The sequence below is a fragment of the Callorhinus ursinus genome, unplaced genomic scaffold (genome assembly GCF_003265705.2).
Source record: "Callorhinus ursinus isolate GAN/ISIS: 27379988/994484 unplaced genomic scaffold, GSC_fseal_2.0 scaffold1, whole genome shotgun sequence".
NCBI classification, from domain to species: Eukaryota; Metazoa; Chordata; class Mammalia; order Carnivora; family Otariidae; genus Callorhinus; species Callorhinus ursinus.
In genome coordinates, this window is record NW_027397063.1 from 73,072,320 (window position 1) to 73,096,281 (window position 23,962).

Consider the following 23,962-nt stretch of genomic DNA (forward strand, 5'->3'; position numbering starts at 1 on the left):
AAATAAGGAAATTAACTTGATATAATTCTACCATCTGATCCTCAAACCCCAATCCAGTTGTCTAGTGTCCCAATAATGCCCTCTGTAATAATAATAATAATAATAATAATAATAATAATAATAGTATCCAGTTCAGATCATGTGCTGCATTTTCTCATATCTCTGTAGTCTATTCTCTCTGGAACACTTCCTCAGTTTTTCCTTGACTATCATGACCTTGACATTTTGAAGGAGTACAGGATAGGGGCGCCTGGGTGGCTCAGTTGGTTAAGCGTCCAACTCTTGGTTTTGGCTCAGGTCATGATCTCATGAGATCCAGCCCCACATGGGGCTCCATGCTCAGTGGGAAGTCTGCTTGAGATTCTCTCTCCCCCTTTTCCTCTGCCCCCCCGCCACCCTGTGCTATGTCTCCAAAATAAATAAATAAATCTTAAGGAAAAAAAGTATAGGATATTTATTCTGTAAAATGTTCCTCAGTTTGGGTTTGTCTGATGTTTCCGCATGATTAGATTCAGGTTATGCCTCTTTGGCAGGAATATTGCAGAAGGGATGCTGTGTTCTTCTGATTGTATCCTATTAGGTGGCACAAAATTCTGATTTTACATTACTGATGATGTTGACTTTGATTACATGTTCAAGGTAATGTCTGCTAGGCTTCTCTACTATAAAGTAACTCCTTTTTCTTTTATAATAAATGTTTTGAGTGGAAGTATTTTGAAAATATCTAAGTATCTCATTCCTCGCCAAATGTTTTAAAAAATATTTTATTTATTTATTTGAGAGAGGGAGAGAGCACAAGCAGGGGGAGCAGCAGAGGGGAAGAAGAAGTAGACTCCCTGCTGATCAGGGAGCCCAACGTTGGGATTGATCCCAGGACCTCTGGATCATGACCTGAGCCAAAGGCAGATGCTTAACAACTGAGCTACCCAGGTGTCCCTTCTCACCAAACTTTTAATTTATTCATGTGTTTATACATATCAGTATGGATTCATGGTTTTCTATTTTATACAGGGGTTATAATCTCTTACTATCATTATTTATACTGATGCTAAAATCATCCCTTGTTTGTCCAGTGGAAGTACTTTAAGCTGACTTTTGTGTCCTTCTTACATGTCCCAATCATTCCTTCCTCATGTCTTTGCTTTCTAGTACAAGATTTCTAGACTCATCTTGTATCTTTCCTCCCTCAGCCCAAGAACCAGCTTTTTCATGACAGAGCTCTGAGACTTTACAGTGGGGAATGGTATTTAGAAGCCAGGATTCGGGCACTCTGTGTGCTCACTGCAATTGGGATGGAGGTGTCATGTCTTTAAGGCCCTCTCAATAGCCAGGGCTGGGACACAGCTACCTGCACACCTACGTGTATTTATTTCCATATCTCTTTGTATTGAAAACCAGGAGTTTACAACAATAGCTCCAACTTTCATCCAGCATCACAATGTTTGTTCTAGTTTTCTCTCTTTCCATATTGTCATATCCTTTTCCAACTGTGAGAAACCTGGCTCCTGTTTTCCCTAATATATTTATTCGTATTTTTAGTCCCCCTATTGCTGCATCCGTCTTCCATATCTGGATGCCCTTCTCACTCCGCTTGGTCTCCAACACGCTGCATTGTGTTGCTGTCCTCCTGCCCCCTCAGCAAAAGCCCTCCCCGCTCCAACCTTGTCCAACACCCTGTCCCGGTCTTCCCTCCTCAAGAGTACCCTCCTTGCCCTGCTTGGGCTCTGACTCTCCACCCCAGCTGCACTCCCACCCCTATTACTGCAGGTACACCATCTTAACCCTGTTGAGTCTCTGATACCTGCCACAGGCTATTCCCATGCATGCATGTCCTCACCTCACTCGGGCGCTGTTGCTTCCCATTGGGCAACCTTCTTACAGAGATGCCCTCCTCATCCTATTCGGGTTTGGACATCTGCTCAGGGTCACCGAGGTAGACCCCATCCTAGTGTGAACAACTACCATGATCTACCTCATTTAACGGCTTTAGGACTGAATTATTCAAGAAGGGAAGGGAAGGAAAGGAGAGGACTTTTTTAATTTTTAAAAGTAGTCTTATGATACTATAATGGTGGATATGTGTCATTATACATTTGCAAAGCCCATAAAATGTATAACACCAAGAGTGAGCCCTAATGTAAACCAGGGACTTGGGGTGATAGTGATGTGTCAATATAGGTTCATTGATTTTAACAAATGTACCACTCCCATGGGGAGGATTAAAAATAGGGGAAGCTATGCATGTTAGCAGCACGTGGTATATGGGAAATCTGTGTATCTTCCCCTCAATTTTGCTGTGAACCTAAAACTTCTCTAAACAATCAATTTTTCAAAGGTTAGAATTTTACTTCTTGTAAGAAAAGCGTGTGTTTACACATTTATGCAGCAGTATCTACAATCGCCAAATTATGGAAGCAGCCTAAGTGTCCACTGATAAATGAATGGATAAAATGTGAGGTGTATAATATACGTGTGTGTGTGTGTGTGTGTACACATAACACTGGAATATTACTCAGCCATAAAAATGAATGAAATCTTGCCATTTGCAATGACATGGATGGAGCTAGATAGTATAATGCTAAACAAAATAAGTCAGTCAGAGAAAGACAAATACCATATGATTCCACTCATGTGGAATTTAAGAAACAAAACAAGCAAAGAAAAAAAGAGGGAGAGAGAGACAAAGAAACAAACTCTTTTTTTTTTCTTTTTGAACAAACTTAACTATAGAGAACAAACTAATGATTATCAGAGGGGAGAGGGGTGGGACAATGGGTGAAATAGGTGAAGGGAATTAAGAGTACACTTTTTTAAAAAATGATTTTATTTATTTGACAGAGAGAGACACAGCGAGAGAGGGAACACAAGCAGGGGGAGTGGGAGAGAGAGAAGCAGGCTTCCCGCTGAGCATGGAGCCCGATGTGGGGCTCGATCCCAGGACCCTGGGATCATGACCTGAGCCGAAGGCAGACGCTTAACGACTGAGCCACCCAGGTGCCCCAAATGTACACTTATTTAAAAAAGATTTAATTTATATATGTTTGTTTATTTATTTATTTAAGAGTGCAAGTGGGGATGGGAAGGGGGAGGGACAAGCAGACTCTGTGTTGAGCACAAAAGCCTGTCACAGGGCTCCATCTGATGACCCTGAGATCGTGACCTGAGCTGAAACCAACAGTGGGATACTTAACCAACTGAGCCACCCAGGTGCCCCAAGAGTACACTTATCAGGATGAGCACTGGGTAATGTATAGAATTGTTGTATCACTACATTGTACACCTGTAACTATTATAAGACTGTATGTTAACTACATGGAAATTGAAATAAAAAACAATAAAAAAAAGGATTTTACTTCCTACAAGAAAATTGCATCTCTATGATGTGTTGACTTATATAATATAATGGTGATTACTGAAGAATAGCTGTATGAGTAACTTGACATTTTACACTACTAATTCTATTAGAAAACCTTTTATAAACTGCAAAGAAAATGAAGAGAAATAAAAAACTGAGCCTTATCCTGCTGTAAATATTAAAACTATCACAAAATAGCAATTAAATATTACATTCATCCTGATGGGAGTATGTAACACTGTAAGTATTATCCTGGGGTGGGGATGAAGCACAGCAAATTGAGGGAGGGGAGCAGGATTCACAGGGCAGGCAGGATATGGGGTACACATGAAACAAGATTGGCCTGAACCATGAAGGGTAACTGTTGAAGCTGGTAACATGTACGTGGGGTTCATTATTCTGTGTCTCTTCTCTTGTATATGTTTGCAATTCTTCATAATAAATTGTTTAAAATATCTACTGCAAAATAAAAGAACATAGGGCATCATTTTTTTTAAGTTCAAGATCAAGCCTTGAAATGCACAATTAATATCATCACTAGCAACCTGGGTGATAGGGATGTCCACATAAATGCTCTGGCATAGTCTATGTCCCAGAGTTGCTGCACCATGTGTTCCAACCAAAAGAACCACATATATCACCAAATCATGCGAATACTCCTATGGACTTGCTGGGATGCAGGCCATTAAGGCCAGTGACGTGTAGCTATGGAGAGAAGAACGTTCCTTTCCACAAACCTTTTCTGAGATTAGTATTGTGTACCTGACCCAATGCTGACCCTCCCTTGTCCTGCAACTTGGACAGATGGATGCTCCTTTTTTCTTCTTCTTCTTCCTCTTCTTCTTCTTCTTTTTTGAAGATTTTATTTATTTATTTGACAGAGAGAGACACAGTGAGAGAGGGTACACAAGCACGGGGAGCGGGAGAGGGAGAAGCAGGCTTTCCACTGAGCAGGAGCCCGATGCGGGGCTCGATCCCAGGACCTAAGCCGAAGGCAGACGTTTAACTGACGGAGCCACCCAGGCATCCCAGTGATGCTCCTTTCAAGGCAGAGAACACATTCTGCCCTCCAATGGGTTGGAAGCCAAGTGCCTTTGGAATCCAGGAGAAAGGGGAGATTATTTCAGGAGGAAGGTGTTTTTGTAAGTAGATAGACAGATAAAGTTATTTTGAGACAGATTATGCTGCTTCCCTTCTTTCTTTATCAGGAATTACCCTAATCTCTGTTTATTTCCCTGACACTGTCTACCTTGTACCATGTTCTGCAAGCTCAACTGTTCTCTGAGTGTGGGTAATTTTACCTTTGCTATACAGCTGAATGCATTTTGCTGCACAAAATTTGTCTATATTTCCACTGTCTCAGAAACTTAAAATCTCCAGTGCTCAATAGGCTTTAGGGAATACAATGCCAAGACAGAGATAGAGAGCTGATATTAAAATTCCTAGCATAATAAGTTCTCTAAACAAGATTTCTAAGATACTGTAGAAAAATAAAGCTACTGTATATAATAAGAAAAAAATTTCAGGAAAGTTAAAACGAAGTGTGAGTGAGATAATGAGTGCAGAGTTGTGGAGGTGATGAAGGATAGTTGGAAGACAGGCAGGTAGGGACAAGGGGCCCCACCCTGAGAGGAAAACACCCTTAGGAGGATTTTACACCATCCTGGAAGGAGCCCTCCACCCTTTCCCATAGGTGACAAAAACCTGATGGATGACAGGCGCAGGGAGGGTTCATCAGATGAAAACAGCCCGCCAACAAGCCCATAAAAACCCCTAGACTTAGAAACTCCCTTGGCAATCCTCTCAGGTCCCCTCCCTCCTCGGGAGCTTTGTCCTCTCACTTTATTATCGCTCAATAAACCTTGCTTTGCTGCCCACCACTCTGTCTGGTCTACCTCTTCATTCTTCGAAGCAGCGTGACCAAGAACCGTGGGCACCGATGAAGGAAAAAATTCTGTAACAGAGGTTCTTTAATGAATGACTACAGCCTTGATACATCCCTTCAGATTCTATAAAATTTCCTTGCTTCTTCTTCCTCTCTTGAGAGTCTTTAGCCCGTACACAAAAGAAAGTTTGGTCCAAATCGGTATGAATTAAATTCTGATAATAGTGACCACCATTTGTTTTGTACCTACTGTATGTAAAGCTCTGTATCAAGTGCTTTATACCCCTTATCTCATTTATTTTTATTAAAATATTTTTTTGAAGATTTTATTTATTTGAGAGAGAGAGAGAGAGACAGTGAGGGAACACAAGCAGGGGGAGTGGGAGAGGGAGAAGCAGGCTTCCCACGGAGCAGGGAGCCGAGGCAGGGCTCGATCCCAGGACCCCGGGATCATGACCTGAGCCGAAGGCAGACGCTTAACAACTGAGCCACACAGGTGTCCCTGTTTTTATTAAAAGATTTATTTATTTTGAGAGAGAGAGAGAGAACAGGGGGAGGGGCAAAGGGAGAGGGAGAGAGAATCTCAAGCAGACTCCCTGCTGAGCGAGGAGCCCGATGCAGGGCTCGATCTCACGATCCTGAGATCATGACCTGAGCCGAAACCAAGAGTGAGACCCTTAACCAACTGAACCACCTAGGTGCTCCCACATTATCTCATTTAATCATTACAGCTCTTTGGTGGAAATATTTTAATTCCTATATTACCAATTAAAAACTCAGAGGGGTGCCTGGCTCAGTCAGTAGAGCGTGCAACTCTTGATCTTGGGGTCGTGAATTCCAGCCCCATGTTGCCTGTAGAGATTATAAATAAACAAATTTAAAAAAAAATCAGATAGTGTGCACAGAGATGTTTATTGTAGCATTCATCCATAATAGCGAAAAGTTAGCAGCAACTCAAATGTCCAACAACAAAGAAAAGTTTAAGCTACTATACATCTGCTCAGTAGACTATTTTGTAGCCATTGAAGTTTTTAATTATGAAAACTGTAATAGCAATTACAGAAAAGAGTTTTTGATATAAAAATAATGTTAACTTTATTTTTCAAAAGGCTTTATTAGAGAGAGAAAGCACGACGGGGGGAGGGGCAAAGGAAGAGGCAGAGGGAGAAGCAGACTCCCTGCTGAGTGGGGAGCCCACTTCGGGACTCGATTTCAGGACCCGGGGATCATGACCTGAGCCGAACGCTTCACTGACTGAGCCACCCAGGCGTCCCAATCATGTTAACTTTAAAGGCAAATACAAAGCAGCAAGGGTCCCATGACAGTAAAAATGCAATTATATGTAGTGTGCTCATGAATAAAGATCTGGCAAGATACAAATGAAGGCATTGTGAGTAATTTCCCTCTCTGCTTTCAAATGCCTTTGCTATGTTCCCCTCATAATAAAAAGGGCAGGGACTGATCATTGGGAAGCATGGGCTGATATTGAAGAAGGGGAGCACAAGTGGAGGGAGCCACTGGGAGTTTGGCTGGGCTAAGCCCGCTCTGTAAAGGAAGAACTAGCATAGAAGTAAATGGGGTTGGTTGTGGTTAGCCTCCTGCGTCAACTTGACTGGGCTGGAGTACCTGGTTATATATAATCAAACACTAATCAGTAAAGTGCCTCTAAATTTAAATAGGTCCGTGTTAATGTGAAAAGAAAAAAGTGACATTCACATCACGGAGAATCCAAAAAAAGCCTGAAAATGCAGGGAAAGCAGTGTATCTATTGTCTAAACCCTTAGGTTCTCTACAAGTTCCTAGCAGCTGGGCACTTGTGTTTTCATTCCTGTGACCCTGCCTGGCTCAGAACTCCTGCTTCCTTATTTTATGTTTCACACTGCATTGATCTGGCTCCTTCCTTGACTTCAAAAAGCAAAAACACAAGCAACAACAACAGAAGTCCCTTATGAAAGACAAATAACTGGAAGAAGATTTTGCATCTCAGAAATGCAAATAACTTCAAAGAATTGACCCTTATGGTTCTTAGAAGTCCTTTGGCCACCCCACCTTTGGGAAATGCACTGGTTCTCAGGAGGTAAGAAGATCAAACTCAGGACACATGCATCTCTTCTCTTGTCTCCCTCCCTCCCCAGTGACATCCTAACTCCCTTCTTCCTACCTCATTTGGCAAAGCCATATTGCTCTGTTCTCCTTCCCTGAAGCTCCCCAGCACGCAGAACATTAGGGCTCTCTTCATTTAGTGGAACTCACCCTCCTTAGCAGGCATTTCTCCTGGCCCAGGTGGGTTAATTCTATTAATCTTTTCAATGATACTTTTTTTTCACTTTTTTAAAAGAAAGATTTTATTTAGGGATGCCTGGGTGGCTCAGTCAGTTAAGCGTCTGCTTTCAGCTCATGTCATGGTCCCTGGGTCATGGGATGGAGCCCTGCGTCAGGCTCCTTGCTCAGCGGGGAGTCTCCCTCCCCCTCTGCCTGCCACTCTCCCTGCTTGTGCTCTCTCTCTCTGACAAATAAATGAATAAAATCTTTAAAATAATAAAAAATAAAGATTTTATTTGAGAGCGAGCGAGCTCACACACAAGTGGTGGGGGAGGGGCAGAGGGAGAAGCAGACTCCCCGCTGAGCAGGGAGCTGGATGGATGTGGGGCTCAAACCCAGGACCTTGGTATGATCTGAGCAGAAGGCAGATGCTTAACTGACTGAGCTACCAAGGCGCCCCGGATTTTTTTTTATTTAAGTAATCTCTACATCCAATGTGGGGCTCAAACTCACCACCCCAAGATCAAGAGTTGTATGGTCTTTTTTTTTTAAGATTTTATTTATTTATCTGACAGAGAGAGACACAGCAAGAGACAGAACACAAGCAGGGGGAGTGGGAGAGAGAGAAGCAGGCTTCCCGCCGAGCAGGGAGCCCGATGTGGGGCTCGATCCCAGGACCCTGGGATCATGACCTGAGCTGAAGGCAGATGCTTAACGACTGAGCCACCCAGGCGCCCCAAGAGTTATATGGTCTTCTGAGCCAGCCAGGTGCCCCAGTCTTTTTAGTGAGCTTATGCAAATTATCCTTCCATCTTGTCCAAAGGAGAATTGTACTCTGAGAAGTTAGAGAACTTGGACTGAGGCACTGAGCTGATAAGTGGCAGGACCAGGTGGCAGCCAGCCCTGTCCCAGTCCTGGGCTCAGGCTTTGGCCACATCTTCCCTAATAGGCCAGCTTGGGGGAGCAAGATCCTCAAGGGATCACTTCATGAACACAGAATCAAAACAAGGGGGGGTGCCAGCATGATTAGAACTTTGATGGCACCAGACTCTGATGGCCTGACCTGTTCATTTTCACAGGAAAGGGTCTCCTATTAGGAGCTCTGGGACTTGAAGCAGCCTCTAGGCCACCCTTCTGGGTGGTGCTGGGATAGACACTGTTGGTTGATACATCCCTCTTTTAGGAAGTTTAGACCACCTAGTCTATATTCTCTCTCTGGTCCATTAGGAGCTGATCATTCAGTTTGATTCTCAGAAGGTAGCTTATACCCTCATTTCCAAGTTCCTGGGGGAGCCACCCTGGGGTTACCTCCATCAGCTGTTTTCAGTGGGGCTGTCTGGACCTGAGCTAGTTGCTCCCAGACAGGCCCTCTCTAGAGAATCGGCATGGCACACACCCCACAAAGGCGTGCAGAAGTTGTTCTGTGAAGAACCCTCCAGTTGTCAAGGGAGGGGGCCTCTCTGAGCTTCACCTCTGGACAGTGCTCATGTCAGAATACTGAGTAAATCAACCCATGGACAGGGGATTGGCATTCCCATTTTATAGAGGGGAAGGCTAAACCTCAAGATTAGCTCTCTGGTAAGATTTTATTTTTTTTATTTATTTATTTGAGAGAGAGAGAATGGAAGAGAGAGAGCATGAGAGGGGGGAGAGTCAGAGGGTAAAGCAGACTCCCTGCTGAGCAGGGAGCCCGATGCGGGACTCGATCCCGGGACTCCAGGATCGTGACCCAAGCCGAAGGCAGTTGCTTAACCAACTGAGCCACCCAGGCGCCCCTCTCTTTTTTTTTTTTTTAAGATTTTATTTTTTTTATTTATTTATTTTAGCTCTCTGGTAAATGTCAAGTCAGATGGAATGCTGTTTCCTCGGACACCCAAACACCCCAGACTAAAGCTTCCCGGCTGTCCTGTTCATAAGCATATCATTGACGTGTAGAGTCCCAACATACATTTGCCCAAATGGTTCTAGGTGAAGTAGCCAGCATCCAGAGAGGAAGCCTTGTAAAGTTCAGGCAGCAGTCCATCATTTCCCAGGGCACTAACACCCCAGCCTGGGCTCTGAGAAGACAGTAAGACAGGAGCAGAGACATTATCCCTGAAGAGAGGCTAAGCTAAATAAGTGTTTCTTCTTGTGATGCCTGGGTGGCTCAGCTGGTTAAGCGACTGCCTTCGGCTCAGGTCATGATCCCGGGGTCCCGGGATCGAGCCCCACATTGGGCTCCCTGCTCCGTGGGAAGCCTGCTTCTCCCTCTGCCTGCCCCTCCCCATGCTGTGCTCTCTCTTCCTCCCTGACAAATAAATAAAATCTTTAAAAAAAAAGTGTTTCTTTTCTTTTGGGGCCAGAATTAACTAACTTGGGTTGGCAACTGTGATTATTTAAGGCTGATCAGAAACTGTGATTAGTACCATATTATGTTTTTGATTACATATTAATGGGAAAATTATTATTTAACAAATTAGGTTTGTTTCATATTACCTTTTAAAACATGGCAGTATGCACTAGGAGGGCTGGCAAACTGCTCAGATGTGGCCCTCCTCGGACCCCAGTACTTGCTGAGGTCACCATAGCACAGAGCTGCCCCTCACCACCTCAGGCACTAAATATCAACGTGGTCGAGGCGCCTTGCCGTGCTAGAGTGGGCGAGCTAGAGCTTTGGCCTCCCCGTGACCTCAGCACGAGCCCAGCTCAGAGTCTCACGAGCTGGCTGGACCTGAGCAAGTTTTCTTTTGCTTTTTGAATTTTTTCTAGGCCTCCATTTTCTCACTTATAAAGATAACCCATACCTCACTGGTTTGTTGTGAGATTTAGTCAATTCATGTAAAACACTTAGAACAATGCTTGGTACATAGTGCTCTGTATGTTATTATTAGTTCAAGCCACAGTCTCAGAAGAGACTGGTATATAAACCAGATGTCAGTTTATTAATGTGTCATTAGAAATGCAGCTGACAGGAGACCTGAAAATCCAACTTCACTGGTCGGTACATCCTCTCTGGGTGAGAAAGGCCACACAAGCCAAGTCCCAAGCCAAGGAACCCAGATGAGGTTGGAATGGATTGGGGGAATTAGTGGGGAAGGCCTGGGGCCTGTGGTGTCAAGCTCTGATGGACCAGGGTATCCAGGGCCTCTCAAGCAAGATCTGCTAAAAGGTCAAGTCACCAGGTAGAGTCTACCTCTGCCCAGCAGGTCTGGGGACCCACTGAAAATGCTTGGTCTCTCATCCTTTGTCTTCTCCATTGCAGGATCCTGGCACTCTTTTTTTTTTTTTTTTTTTAGGACTTTTATTTGCCAGAGAGAGACACAGCGAGAGAGGGAACACAAGCAGGGGGAGTGGGAGAGGGAGAAGCAGGCATCCCGCCCAGCAAGGAGCCCGATGCGGGACTCGATCCCAGGACCCTGGGATCATGACCTGAGCCGAAGGCAGACGCTTAACGCTTAACAACTGAGCCACCCAGGTGCTCCCAGGATCCTGGCACTCTTGATTCCAATCACTTATTCTTCCTTGGCTAATTGTGCCTCCTTCACCTCATAGTTCTTAAATGTTCTTCCAACCCTGACACCAAACCACAATGTACAATCTCCTGAATGACTTCCACATCTCAACCATTGTTTATTGGTTCTTACAAATTTTACTCTAAGATAACTCTACTTCCAAGTCCTGGGTGTGCCATACATCTGTTCTGACTATAGAGTTTGTGGAAGAAGAGGAGGAAGAAATCTTTGGGGGTAAGAAGGTCTGAACCTTCTTACTTGACTATACTCAAAGGTCCCTAGCAGTCAAGAAAAACCTAGACTCCTCTACTGATGGAGAATTCCCAACTTGGAACAAAGTATTGAGTGATGGAACAGATTGAGTGTAGAATATCCAGAAAGAACTAGAGGGGGCACGTGTGTGTATGTGTAGAAGAATCTGGAGGAAAAGTCTTTGCAGTGGGAGAGGAATCCAAAAAGGAGTCCTTTCTAGGCCTAAGGACACAAAGTTGGAGGTGTAGGTACCCGTCATTTTGGTCGAGGCACCACGACTAAATACAGTGGTTTTAGCCACAGGGCATCATAAATATTACCTCACTAAAAATCAGTAAAGCAGTGAAAGTCACAACAAATATTAATTATCATAATGGCTAACATTTATGGAACTAGTGGGCCCATGATGAGAGTTTTGCTTGTATTATCTGATTTAATATTCACAATAAACCTATAGTGTAAGGACCATTGCTGTTCTCATTTTATAGATCAGAAAACTGAGGCACTGAGCAGCTTCACTTGCCAAGGTGACATAGCCATTCAATGATAGAATCCAGACTCAAATGCAGTTCTGATTCTAGACTAGCTCCCTAATTTACAAGTTAAAACAAATCAGACTCACAGTCACTTACCCTCATCCGAGGTTCAAATGCTTCCCTAAGAGGACAAAAGGGCTCCTGACCCTGGGCATTCTCAGGAGAATGTCACCCATTGTACAAAGAGCAGTGGAACAAAGCTATGAACAGCTGATCTGGAGAGATGTGGCGAGGCTGGAAACCCACTTTGGTTCTCAGCCCTGCTCTGCATGAAAACAGGTATCTGACCTGAGCAAGACACTTTACATCTTTCTGCTTCACACTCCTGTTCTGTAAAATGGGAATAACTCAGCAAAAGCCATTTAAAGCAAGGTTAGTGGGAGGACAAGACCAAAAGAGAGAGCGCCTGGGTGGCTCAGTCATTAAGCGTCTGCCTTCGGCTCAGGTCATGATCCCAGGGTCCTGGGATCGAGCCCCGCATCGGGCTCCCTGCTCAGCGGGAAGCCTGCTTCTCCCTCTCCCACTCCCCCTGCTTGTGTTCCCTCTCTCGCTGTGTCTCTCTCTGTCAAATAAATAAATCTTAAAAAAAAAAAAAAAAAGACCGAGAGAACATCTGGGAAGCATCCCTCAGGGCTAAGGATGCTGTAGTGTCGGTTGACACGCATGTACTCTAATTTAGGGTTTCAACGGTCTCCCTATACAGTAAAGCAGGAATCACTTCCAAACCACCATTTAACATAAGGAAAACAGAAACCTAGAATTACTGACAGGGCATGACGTATACATATTATAATGGGCTTAAATTACACGGTGATTTCTGCCCAACCCCATGCAAGTCAGTGGGTGCTGGGCGGTCTCAGGCTGCATTCCTGCACACATGCTTTCTGATGCCTGGCGCAGCAGACAAGGAAGGCTGTGGGGTGGCCCTCCTGGGGTGACATCCTGATGATGGCCCTGAGCATGTGTGTGCTCATGTCTGATTCTTTGTCTCCAGAGGAGACTCTAGGCTGCTGCCACATCAGTTCTCCCATGAAATGATACCCTTTGGATCCACAGCGCTTTACAGTTTATGAAAAAATTTATTGTTTGTACAAGACCTTGTTTCAATTAATCCATCCAACTACCCAAAGAAGCAGGCAGGACAACCTGCATTATGCCCATTTTATGGATAAGGAGAATTTACTCAGGAGAGGTTGACTTGCCCAAGATGCCCTCTGTGGTAGAGCTGGGCTAACGGACCCCACGTGAGACTCTTTGCTGTGCAGTGTTTTCAGATCACGTAACGATCCACTGAGCACCTAGCACGTCAGCCCCTGTGCCAGGTACTCCCGCTCATCAGCTTGTGCTCCTGAGAGAAGCTTGTTCAAACCTCACCCCTCTCCTGCCCCTTGCAATGAACGATGAGTTTTAAGCGTTGGAATTACGAACCGGACCGTTCAGTCTGTCACAGCAGGAGCTAAGTGGCAGCTTAAGAGCTGAGGTCTAGAGCTAGCCTGGCCTGAATCCCAGCCCTGATATACACTGTCAACTCTGGTTCCTTATCTGTAAAATGGGGATAATAACTCTGCCAGTTTGTTAGGGTTGTGAGGACTGATTTAGTGCAAGTAAAGCACTTACAATGGTACCTGTTAGAAAAGACCCCAATAAATATCAACCATTAGTATTTCCTTAGCATTGTGTGGAAAGGAACAAGGGGAGGTTCAAAAGGATCTCTTTTTAACCTTAGTGTCGCAAAGCTTTCATTTCATTTCACTTATTTCAAGACTCAGGCCCAGAAAAAGGAGCCCTCCCTCATTTGGGCAGAACTCAAAACCTCTTGCTGAGTTTGCACACCACCCTCCCTGGTCTCACCTCCGCCTCCATTGTCCTGACCCCATGTCCTTAGGGCTGGACTTTGGTCATGGCCTCCCTGCTGGTCTCCTTGCCTCTGCTCTCTCCTCCTCCAGCGTTCTCTACTTTTTCTCACACCAGTGTTCCCCAAATATTCACTTACCAAGCATTTTAATTGAGCTTGGAAGATGCACAGAAGATGCAAAAACGAGCAAGCCGTTCAGGGATATCAAGGCAACCTGGGAACTACGATCTTAACAATAACCACATGCAGCTTGTCATGGAGGCAGCACAGAGTGCCAGGAAACCCACCCAGAGGAGTGTGGGGTTGAAGTGGAGTCCATTGCTCCAGGTTTGAAAACCACCCCCAGCCCTGCAGCTGGGTTATGACCCTCCTGCCAGTCCACCTGGCACCTCCTGGAGGCTGTCATCCAGTCTGCACGCTCAGGCTGACGCACAGCCCTGGTGCTCTGACACTAGCAGGGAGTTGTTTGGCTTGTATCTGTGGGTGGGCCCAACCAGGCCTGGGGAGGAGCTCCTAGCAGGATGTTCTGTCCCAAAATGACAGATCTGGCCGCGGCATGGCCAGACAGGATAAAAGGCACCTTCTCTCCTATTCTGTGCTAAAATTTACCTGGAAGCAAGTGAGAGCTTAGTAGAATGTCTACATCGAGCAAATCTCAAGACAGTTCAGATCACACTGGAATAAATAATTCTGTGACTGGCATCTCTGAACGGCATGCAGATTGGTACAGAGACCCATCGCACCCCGGTCCACTGGGAACCGGCCAGGTTGTCTGAGAAGGCATTGGTGAGTGTGGGAAGGCCAGCAGAAGCAGGGAGGCCAGGATTTCAATGAAGAGCCTGCAGACTGAGGCCTTTCAACCCCACCAGCTTGGGACTGGTTTAAAGACCTCATGTGGGCAGGGCAGCTCCAGCACCAGCAGCTGTGGAAGGATCAGCTTCCCAATGGTTGGGGTTAGATAGGGTCTCCACAGCATGAAAGGGGTGGCTGCCATGATGGGCTACCTGGAATGATCCGAGGCAGTCTTCTGTGTCACCTTCCTCTCTCCTCCCTGCCCTGTGCTCTCTAGGATGGAGCTGGGTGACTTTGCCCACATTTTCCATCCCTCAAGACAACCATCTTCTGCTGACTCCCCTTCCCTAATTTTCAGAAGTTCACTTTACACTTACTCTAGGGTCTTTCTCAGCTCCTGCAATTCATTCGTCCTACCTTTCTGAAGTATTGCAGCATAGGCTTATATTGTCTTATATAAAAGCTCTTCATGTTTCTTTCATGGAATCATAAAATTGGAAGCCAACCCGGAGGCTATCTAGTGCTCCTCTTACAAGAGCACCCTTCTCCAGAGCCTGGCAGGGCTGAACAGTCTGAGATGGGGAACTCACTCTCAGAAAGCAGCCTGAGCTATTTAAAAAGTTTTCCTTTCTTTGAGCCCAAACTGGTCTACCTCTGGAGTCATTCAAGAGAAAATTTACCTCTTTTCTCAAATAATAGTCTTCAAATCATAGACTGGTAGCCCAAGAATCATTTTCTGAGTGCTTATGTGTTATGTGCTTGCCAGCTAATCCTCACAACAATCCTATAAAGAAAAACCAAGGAGGCAGGTGTTCAAAAAGGTTCAGCGATTTGCTGTGGTTACACAGCTAATGCTGGTGGTTCCCTCTATGACTAGTGATGTTGCTGGGACTTGATCTCAGGCCCAGCTCCAACGCCTGTGCTCTCTGTACACAAAGCCACCTCCAAAGAAGCAGACTCTGTGTCACAGAACCCTTCCACTGCATTCCTACTGACTGAGGAGTTGAAGACTCCTACAGGGATTCACAAGTTACTGAGGGGTGAAAGGGCTGAGAGCCTGGCCAACAGGCAGGCACGGAGCCCACCCCAGATGGCCCCCAACTGGCCCACCTGCAGGCCTGAGGTTGGGAGTCTGGTGGGGGCTGTGAGAAGACTCTCAGGACTCTGAGGGTGCGCATGGCCACAGACATGGGAGGGGGAGGGAGGATGAGGAGGCTGGCTGACGAATGACCCTTTGGCCAGCTTCCTGCGTCCATCAGCGCCTGCTCTGTACTTAACAGAGCCTTCCTGTCTTTATTCTCCTCTCCTCCCAAACAGGTTCTTTCCCCCAGCTACCTACACACCACGATAGCCGCAGGGGCCAAGAATCCTAGGTTGAGCTCTGTGACTACAATTCGCCATGAGGCCAGCCAGTTCCTTCTGCGGACTCTGGTTTCTCCGTTATCTTTCAGGAACGCAAGGTTCCTATTTTAGTGGCTCCTAACAATTACATATAGCAGCGGAGTCCTCAAGAAACAATTTTATAAGCCATACAACCTCTGTTAAACATCTCCTCTCCGAGATTGCTTCATTTGAAAACAAAGTGCTTCTTCCCACTCGACCCCATTCTCAATTCCCTACTTCCCAGGCCCCTACCTATGTGGCCCGAGGGAACATAAAGAACATGAAACCACCCAAGCAAAATGGGGACAAAGATAGTTTCTTGGTTTCTCTTCAGCTCCATCTGAGGGTCTAGCTCAGAGAAGCAGGGTGAGCCTAAGTCAGAGACCACTGGACTAAGCTGTTGACAAACCATGTTGGAGACCAGCTTACAGCATCAGTTCATTCCCACAAGCAGTGGGGTTGAGGCAGCAGAGCCCAAGCCCCCTTCAGCTAAGGCTGAGCCTGGGCTATGGGGAACAGCACCCCAGTGATGTACTACGCTGCCCTTCGGCCCACCTGAAGTCAGGCAGGTGACCTCTGAGCCCCAGTGGCTTTAATGACGTCTCCTTCCAGAGACTCGTTCTGCCATGGCTTCATCTGCATGACTGATAAAAGTGTTACAAAAACCCCAAACCACAGAGCCCACACCCCCTAACAGTGGACAAGTACTACAGTCCTGCCAGGGAGCAGCAGAGAGGAGGCCAGGGAGATGCAGGGGGAGATTTAATTTACACAGCAGCCACTTGGGGCCCAGTCAGAGCCAGGACAGTGGGGGGATCTATAGCCAGAGGGCACCTCCCACCCCTTCCCTTGAAGACCAGTCCTCACAGACACTTAGATGGGGCTCCCTGGGTTGTGCAGAGGATGCTCCAGTCAAAAGGAGATTTGGAGATAAGGCTGTCCCCAAAGTCGGGGGAAGTCCGTGGCCTGGAGATGGTTGCCTACATGGTGGCCCAGGGGTCTGAGAGACCAGTCCACGTCCTGGGCACAGTCCTCAGGCTGTGGCCCTAGAGGAAGCCCTCACGGCGGAACTGTTCCTGGAGAAGGGCGCGGTACTGGTCAAACCCCCCCTCGACCCGGGTGACGCCGCCGCCTTCGCACACCCACAACTCCCGGCACACCAACCGGATGAAGCGCTCATCATGGGACACCAAAATCACACCGCCCTGAAAGAGAGGAGACCAGGAGGCACTTGGGGCAGGGGGGGCCCTCAGGGGTGCTGAGGCTTGGGGAAGAGTGGGCAACCTGAAGGCACACTCACCCTGAAATTGTTGAGAGCACGGCCCAGAGCCTCAATCGTCTCCATATCCAGGTGGTTTGTGGGTTCATCCAGAATGTAGAAGTTGGGACTGGAAGGCAATACCCAGGGAGGCAGGCAGTTATGGGGGTTGGGAGAAAATGAACTCCCCTGATACGAAGACAAGACAAACATTTCCTACTAGGCAAGATGGGGAGAGGAGAAGGCAAGAACTCACCAGGGCATGGTCATCTGAGCAAAGGCTACCCGGCTCTTCTGGCCTCCAGACAAGCTGGCAACAGGGCGCACGGCCAGTTCTCCAGAGACGCCATACCGGCCCAGCTGGTGACGATACTCCTCCTCAGGCCGCCCTGAAACAGGCCTCACCCCATCAAGTGGGTTCTCGACCCGATTCCCTCCCTTCACCCTCCCCTCAGCCTTACCTCCAAGTGCCCATGTCCTTAACCCTAGACTCAGGGCTCGCTGCTCAGCACCCCACCCCAAGGTAGGCCTAGCTGTAAGGGTCACCTCTTTTCTCGACCCAAATCCCTACGGTACCGGGAAACTTGCGGGCCAGCAGTTCCACAGCACTGACACTCAGGTCCAGCTGCTCCACGTGGTGCTGGCTGAAGTAGCCGATCTTCAGATTCCTACAGGCAGAAAGAGAGAGGGAAAGATGGGGTGGGAGGCGATGCCCATAGAGGAGTGTAGCTACACAGTCGTTGGGGACCGGGGGCTTTACCTGTGAGCATGTCTGATGCCCCGAACAGGTGCCAGGTCCCCCATAAGCAGCTTCAGCATGGTCGACTTCCCAGCCCCATTCTCCCCAACCTGCCCAAAGAACCATGAGAATGCTGCAGAGCGGACATGCGCAGAACACAGAAGCAGACGAGAGGAGAACTGGCTCTGGCCAGTGACTCCTTCACAACAACTAAAAAAAATATTAAGAAACTAGACAGAAAAACGAAGGAACTAGTAAAAATGTAAAGGGAATTGAGAGCTAAATACCTACTAAGTACAGGGGACCGAATCCTCCCAGTAACCGAGTGGTAGCTGCTATCTCCACTTAGTAACCGAGCTAGCAATCGGCAGAGTCAAGACCCGAAATCTGACCCTGATTTCTCCCTATTCCGTGGTTTGAGAAAACTCAAGACCTGAGACTAGGAAGATAAAAGTCTTGCTCTACATATTCATAAAATACCACCAAACAGGTTTTCTATCTCTGCAGGGAAGTAGAGCAAAGTCCTTGGCCCAGGCCAACTCCTGCTCCTGCATACCACTTCCCTTTGCAGCTGGGGGATCTGGGCCAAGCCCCCCCACATGCTGGGATAGGAGAATCCCAGCTCACGAAACAGAGAAACAGCAACCATACCACACAAATGCGGGACTCGAGATCAGCAGAGACGGAGAGACGGCTGAAGATGACGTGCTTAGGATCATAGTAGAAATCCACCTCATCTAGTTGCAGAACTGGTGGTGAGAACTTCTCAAATCCATCAGGGAACCTGCAGGAGGTGGTGGTGAGGAACATGGAAGCAGCCAGAAACACGAGCTCCCCACCAGCCTCTTGGCCCAGCACTCACTTCATCACCACCTCCAGCTCCTTGTCCACAGGTTTCAGCTCTGGTCTGAGGAGAGAGCGCACAGACTAAATTTATGGCTTTATTTATTATTTTTAAAGATTTTATTTATTTATTTGATAGAGAGACAAGAGAGGGAACACAAGCAGGGGGAGCAGCAGAGGGAGAGGGAGAAGCAGGCTTCCCGCCGAGCAGGGACCCAGATGCGGGGCTCGATCCCAGGGCCCTGGGACCATGACCTGAGCCGAAGGCAGACGCTTAAAGACTGAGCCCCCCAGGCGCCCCTAAATTTATGGCTTTAAAACTAACTTTATTTGTTCTTATTATACAAGTAATATATATTCAGAGAAAACTTAGAGAAAGCTTGTACTCCCACCATCCAAACTACATTCTTATTTTAGAGTACCTTCTTCTAGTTCACTATATGCTGAAAAAATAGGGTTTATCCTTTTTGTAGGTTTTTGGTCTACCAGTTAAAATACCGTGATAAAGGGCGCCTGGGTGGCTCAGTTGGTTAAGTGACTGCCTTCGGCTCAGGTCATGATCCTGGAGTCCCGGGATCGAGTCCCACATCGGGCTCCCGGCTCAGCGGGGAGTCTGCTTCTCCCTCTGACCCTCTTCCTTCTTGTGCTCTCTATCTCTCAAATAAATAAATAAAATCTTTAAAAAAAGATACCGTGATAAATATTTCAATATCACAAAAACCTAAGCCTTTGATTTTAGGTTCCCCTCCTTGCCCTCCCCCAACCAGCACCTCTAGGAAGGTTGCTTTAAGATTAAGCCCCCAATGTTCAACATCATTAATCATTAAAGAAACGCAAATCAAAACCACCGTGAAATATCACTCACGCCCACTAGACTGGCTAAAATTAAAAAGAAAGATAGTAAGTGTTGGCAAGGATGCGGAGAAATTGGAACCCTCGAACATTGCTGGTAGAAATATAAAACTGTACGGCTGCTTTAGAGAACAGTTTGTCAGTTCCTCAAAATGTTAAACATAGAATTAATTATCTTGTAACCCAGCAATTCCACTCCGAGGTATACACCCCAGAGAACAGAAAACATATGTCCATACGAAAACTTGTACACAAATGTTCATAGCACTGTTATTCGTAAGAGCTAAAAAAGAGGAAACTTCCGATATCTCTTGACTGATGAAGCAATGGACAAAATTCTGTAAGTCCTTACAATGAAATACTATCTGACCATAAAAAGGAAGTACCAATATGTGCTACAGCAGGAAAGAACTTCAAAAACATTATGCTAGGTGAAATAAGACAGGCCCACTTATATGAAATGTCCAGAATAAGCAAACAGATTAGAGAAAGTAAATTAGTGGTTGCATAGGCCTGTGGGGAGCAAGACTAATGGCAGTGTAAAATGCTCTGCTTTCCTGTTGGAGAGGAAATTAAAGCTGGTTTCTAGAAAAGGGGAGATCTAGAATGGGAGGGTAAAGGGTGGCCCACAAAGTGAGGGAAGAAATTAAGAGACTAGGAGTCAGGGCCCGGTCAAGGGCACTGTACTCACAGCTTCTCCAGCATCTTAAGTTTACTCTGCACTTGAGAGGCTCTGTTGGCATTGTAGCGAAATCGGTCAATGAAAACCTGTGGGTGGATGAGTGTAGGCACTGGTCAGGTTCCCTCACTCCGGCAAACTCTGATACCCACAGGGCGGGGCCCCCAGCCTGTCCCCATACCTGGATATGCTGGCGGTACTGCTGCTGTGCCTCATATTCCCGCTGCTGGTTGAGCAGCCGCTCCTGCTTGCTTTTGATGAAGGTCTCAAAGTCTCCCCGGTAGCCATCTAGTCGCTGGCTGTGCAGGTGGATGATGTCTGTGGCTATGGCATTCAGAAAGTTGCGGTCGTGGGAGACAACGAGGATTGTAGAAGGCCACGTCTGAGGGGTCACAGGATGGCAGGCTCAGTTAGGGAGAGCAGTCAGTTTCCAGCCCCCCAGGTGTCTTAGAGGCAGACCTTCCCAGACCTACTCTAACACCTATAGGCACTCACTTGCAGGTAATTCTCCAGCCACAGGATGGCCCTTACATCCAGCATGTTTGTGGGTTCTGGAAAAGTGGGGGAGGATACATTTGGGATTGAAGTGCTATAGAACCTGGATGTTGCCATCCTTCCCCACCCCAAAGTCAGGGTGCCCCTTTTCAAACTCACCATCTAGCAGCAGAAGATCTGGCCTATAGAAAAGAAGAATGTAAGCCTTGAGGTTTTAGGTCAGCAGCTCATGACCTCCCACGAGCCAAGGCCCATCCTCCACAGTATCCATACACAGGCCCAGGAGACTCACCTAGCAAACAGAGCCCGGGCCAGGGCCAGCCTCATCCTCCAGCCACCTGAGAACTCCCTAAAGAAACAGAGATCACATCGGGGTAGGTGTTCACCAGAACAGGCAGAGACAGAGCCAACAGTGTTCACAGCCAAGAATGGCAAGGGCCACTCACCGGGTGGGCTGCTGCTGCATTTTAGGGGTAAAGCCAAGCCCAGCAAGAATGACTGATGCCCTAGAAGTGAAGAAATGGAAGAACTTCGTTGAAACAGGTAACAGAAAGGAAAGGTGAAATCTGAAGGAGGGAAGGGGAATTTTAAATACCTGGCAGGTGCCTTGTCAGCCTCAATCTCCTCCAGTTTGGCATATATTTCCGCCAACTGTGCAGCTTCTGAGCCCTCAGCCCTGGAGTGGGAATGGAGGAAGAGTGCTCAGCCTGACTGGGGGCAGTCTAGGGGGAATGCCCTGGACTCTATGCAGTTGGAGAGCAGGCCACTGACTGCCTTGTTGCCAGGACAGGAATGGACTACAGGAAGCACCTGCTCAAGTCAGGGAGGGCAGTGGGCACTGTGGAAGGAACAGGGCTTTACAGCTCCACAGTGCCAGGTTCTAAGCTCTGCTGCTTACTAGGATGAGCGTGCAAGTTATGGATTGTGGCAGTATGACAGGCACTCTCTGAAGAACCGTGGCTGCTGGTTATTCCCCATCTGGAGCCCTTACCTGCCAGTGGCAATCTGGGCACTGAGCTCCCGCTCCCTCTGCAGAAGGTCCTCTCTCACGGTGTCACTCTCTAGCACACTCTGTAGGGCAGGGGTGTCATCTCCAGCCACCTCCTGCTCCACGTGCAGCAGGGAAATGTGAGCTGGAACTCGCAGGCTCCGAGTGGCCAACATCTTCAGGAGTGTCGTCTTCCCCAGCCCATTTCGACCCACTAGCCCGTAGCGGCGGCCCCACGCCAGGTTCACATCTGCTCCAGCCAGTAGTACCCTGCAGGGGTAGTAGGAAGAAGACAAAGGGTGCTGCTCTAGAGACAGGTATACAGCAAATTTAACCACAAAAAACCTAATGTTATTTTAAGCCCCATTTCATCTATCCCAATTCTCCTTTAATTGGAAAAAGAAAAACGTAACCCCTCCCCACTGCCACTCCCTCACCTATCGCCAAAAGACACATCAAAGTTCTCAATTCGCACATCATATGATTTGTTCTTGCCAGATGATTCCAACCGACTCTCCTTTCTGCTGCCTGCCTGGCTGGCTGATGCCTCTTCCAAGACCCTTTCAAAGGGAGAAATGAATGGCTTTTAGCATTCCCGGCCACCCTTCCATCCCAATAGAGACTGCTCTATTCTCTTCTCAGCCCTTCTTGCTAAACTCACAGAGGAGTGCTGGTCTTGAGTGTGTCCTTCTCTGAGCGCTTCTCCTGCTTTGCCTTCAGTCGAGCCTCAGCCTTCTCTAGCTTCTTTGCATTCACTGTCTAAAGGTCCAAACACAACCATTTCAGCCTAGGTTGTAGGCTCAGAAAGGAGCCCCAGAAAGAACATCTTAAGTTACCCTGCTTTCAGCAAAAGACATAATCAGAAACCCCGGGAAAAATCCTCCAATATTTAAAGATGGTCAACTTCCACCCCGACCACAGACACAGACCCCTCCCTTTCTTCCTCCTCCTCACCGAGGACTGTTCCCTCTTTAGCAGTCCTGGAAGTTTGGTGCCACAGTCTGTAAGCGATAAGAAAAGCAGTCACCTTCTCCCTGAGGGAAGGGAAACTAACATTTTGAGTAACTAGTATGAACCAGACACAGACACAGACATTTAAAGGAAAGCCTTACAATCCCAGAAATAGCTATCATCCTCCCCATATTTCAACCAAAAACAAAAACAAAAAACACTTCCCAGATTAAGAATAGAGACTGAGGCAGATAAGCAACTCCTACAAGCTCGTGCAGTTGATTAGAAAGTCACAAAACGTACAAGTAAACCTAAGTCTGTCCAGCCCCAAGGCCCATAAGCTTCCTACCCTACCTAAGAGCTTGGAAAACTCTCCAACCCTACTCCCTTCAACAATGGCCTCTTTTGCCCTCAGTAAAGACATCAACTAGCTTCTACATCCTTGTTCTGTTGAAAAGGGGTACCAGGAGTCCTGGCCTCCAGGGGAAGGCCCGCTGGGTGGGGGGTGGAGGCTGAGACAAGGGCAGAGAGCAGCTAGTTCAATCTTCCCTCACTCTCACCGTAGTTTTCTGTTATCTTTGACAACTGGATGGGGGTGTCTAGTAGCACCTGGCTGTTTCCCTGGGTCGGTGGCTCATCCCTTTAGGGTAGGAACAGAAAGCGCAGAGTTAGGAATTGAATAGAAAGCTCTACAGCCATCAGACCTTCTTCCCTTACGTCTTGTCTCCTTACCGTCCGCCCTCCCATCGTCCCCACGAATCCCCCTACCCTGGCACGTACAGGCGCAGAGTGTTGTACATGCGCTGGCACACAGCCCTGATGCCCGCGTCATCCTTGCTGTCCCCGGACACCTCCTGCAACAGTTCCCCCACCGCTTCCACCAGGTCATCCACAGACTCGAAGTCCGCGCTGCCGCTGTGCAAGACGCCTGGGCCGGGCGTGGCAGGTCGAGGAAGATACCGGGTAGGGTAGACATACAAGCCGTTTTAGTCCCCGAAACACTGCCCCACTCCGGGCTCCAGACCTAACCTGCCCTCGGGACAAGAGGTCACGCAGAGGAGAGGCCTAGCAGCGGTCCCGGCACTGCCCTCCCTTAGTCTTTCTCCCAATGACTTCCATTTTGGCCTCCCCAGAGCGCAGATTCGGTTCCGCTCACCCGTCACGTAGTCGAAGACCTGTCCGTCAATTTCGGGGAACTCGCTCCGCAGGATTTCAGCGCAAGTCGCCATGTTCCAGTCGGGCTCCCGTCCGCGCAGGCGCCGTTAGACGGCAGCCAAGACGCGCCTCCTGCCGGTCTCCCAAAAGCTCGCCCCTCCTTCCAAGGCGCATGCGTAGTGGTGATGTAA

The 23,962-nt window shown here is 47.5% G+C and overlaps 1 protein-coding gene across 3 annotated transcripts; it reads right to left on the reverse strand.

Annotated features, from left to right (window-relative positions):
* Positions 1-5,780: 5,780 nt before the first annotated feature.
* Positions 5,781-23,930, reverse strand: ABCF3 (ATP binding cassette subfamily F member 3). 3 transcript variants are annotated; one of them, XM_073896365.1, is made up of 21 exons: positions 23,773-23,930; positions 23,385-23,544; positions 23,177-23,256; positions 22,620-22,666; positions 22,327-22,424; positions 22,103-22,225; positions 21,669-21,935; positions 21,273-21,353; positions 21,124-21,183; positions 20,970-21,026; positions 20,837-20,859; positions 20,678-20,733; positions 20,364-20,564; positions 20,195-20,271; positions 18,671-18,715; positions 18,460-18,592; positions 17,830-17,918; positions 17,646-17,737; positions 17,326-17,458; positions 17,112-17,199; positions 5,781-6,092 (listed from the first exon to the last, which is right to left on the reverse strand). In XM_073896365.1, the coding sequence occupies exons 1-21, from the start codon at positions 23,843-23,845 to the stop codon at positions 6,009-6,011; spliced, it is 2,067 nt and encodes a 688-aa protein (XP_073752466.1). In that variant the 5' UTR covers positions 23,846-23,930; the 3' UTR covers positions 5,781-6,008. The 3 variants fall into 3 exon arrangements, with proteins under 3 accessions (XP_073752466.1, XP_025733359.1, XP_073752455.1); XM_025877574.2 differs by lacking the exon at positions 5,781-6,092 and adding an exon at positions 12,841-17,016 and having other exon boundaries at positions 23,397-23,544; XM_073896354.1 differs by lacking the exon at positions 5,781-6,092 and adding an exon at positions 12,841-17,016.
* Positions 23,931-23,962: the final 32 nt, after the last annotated feature.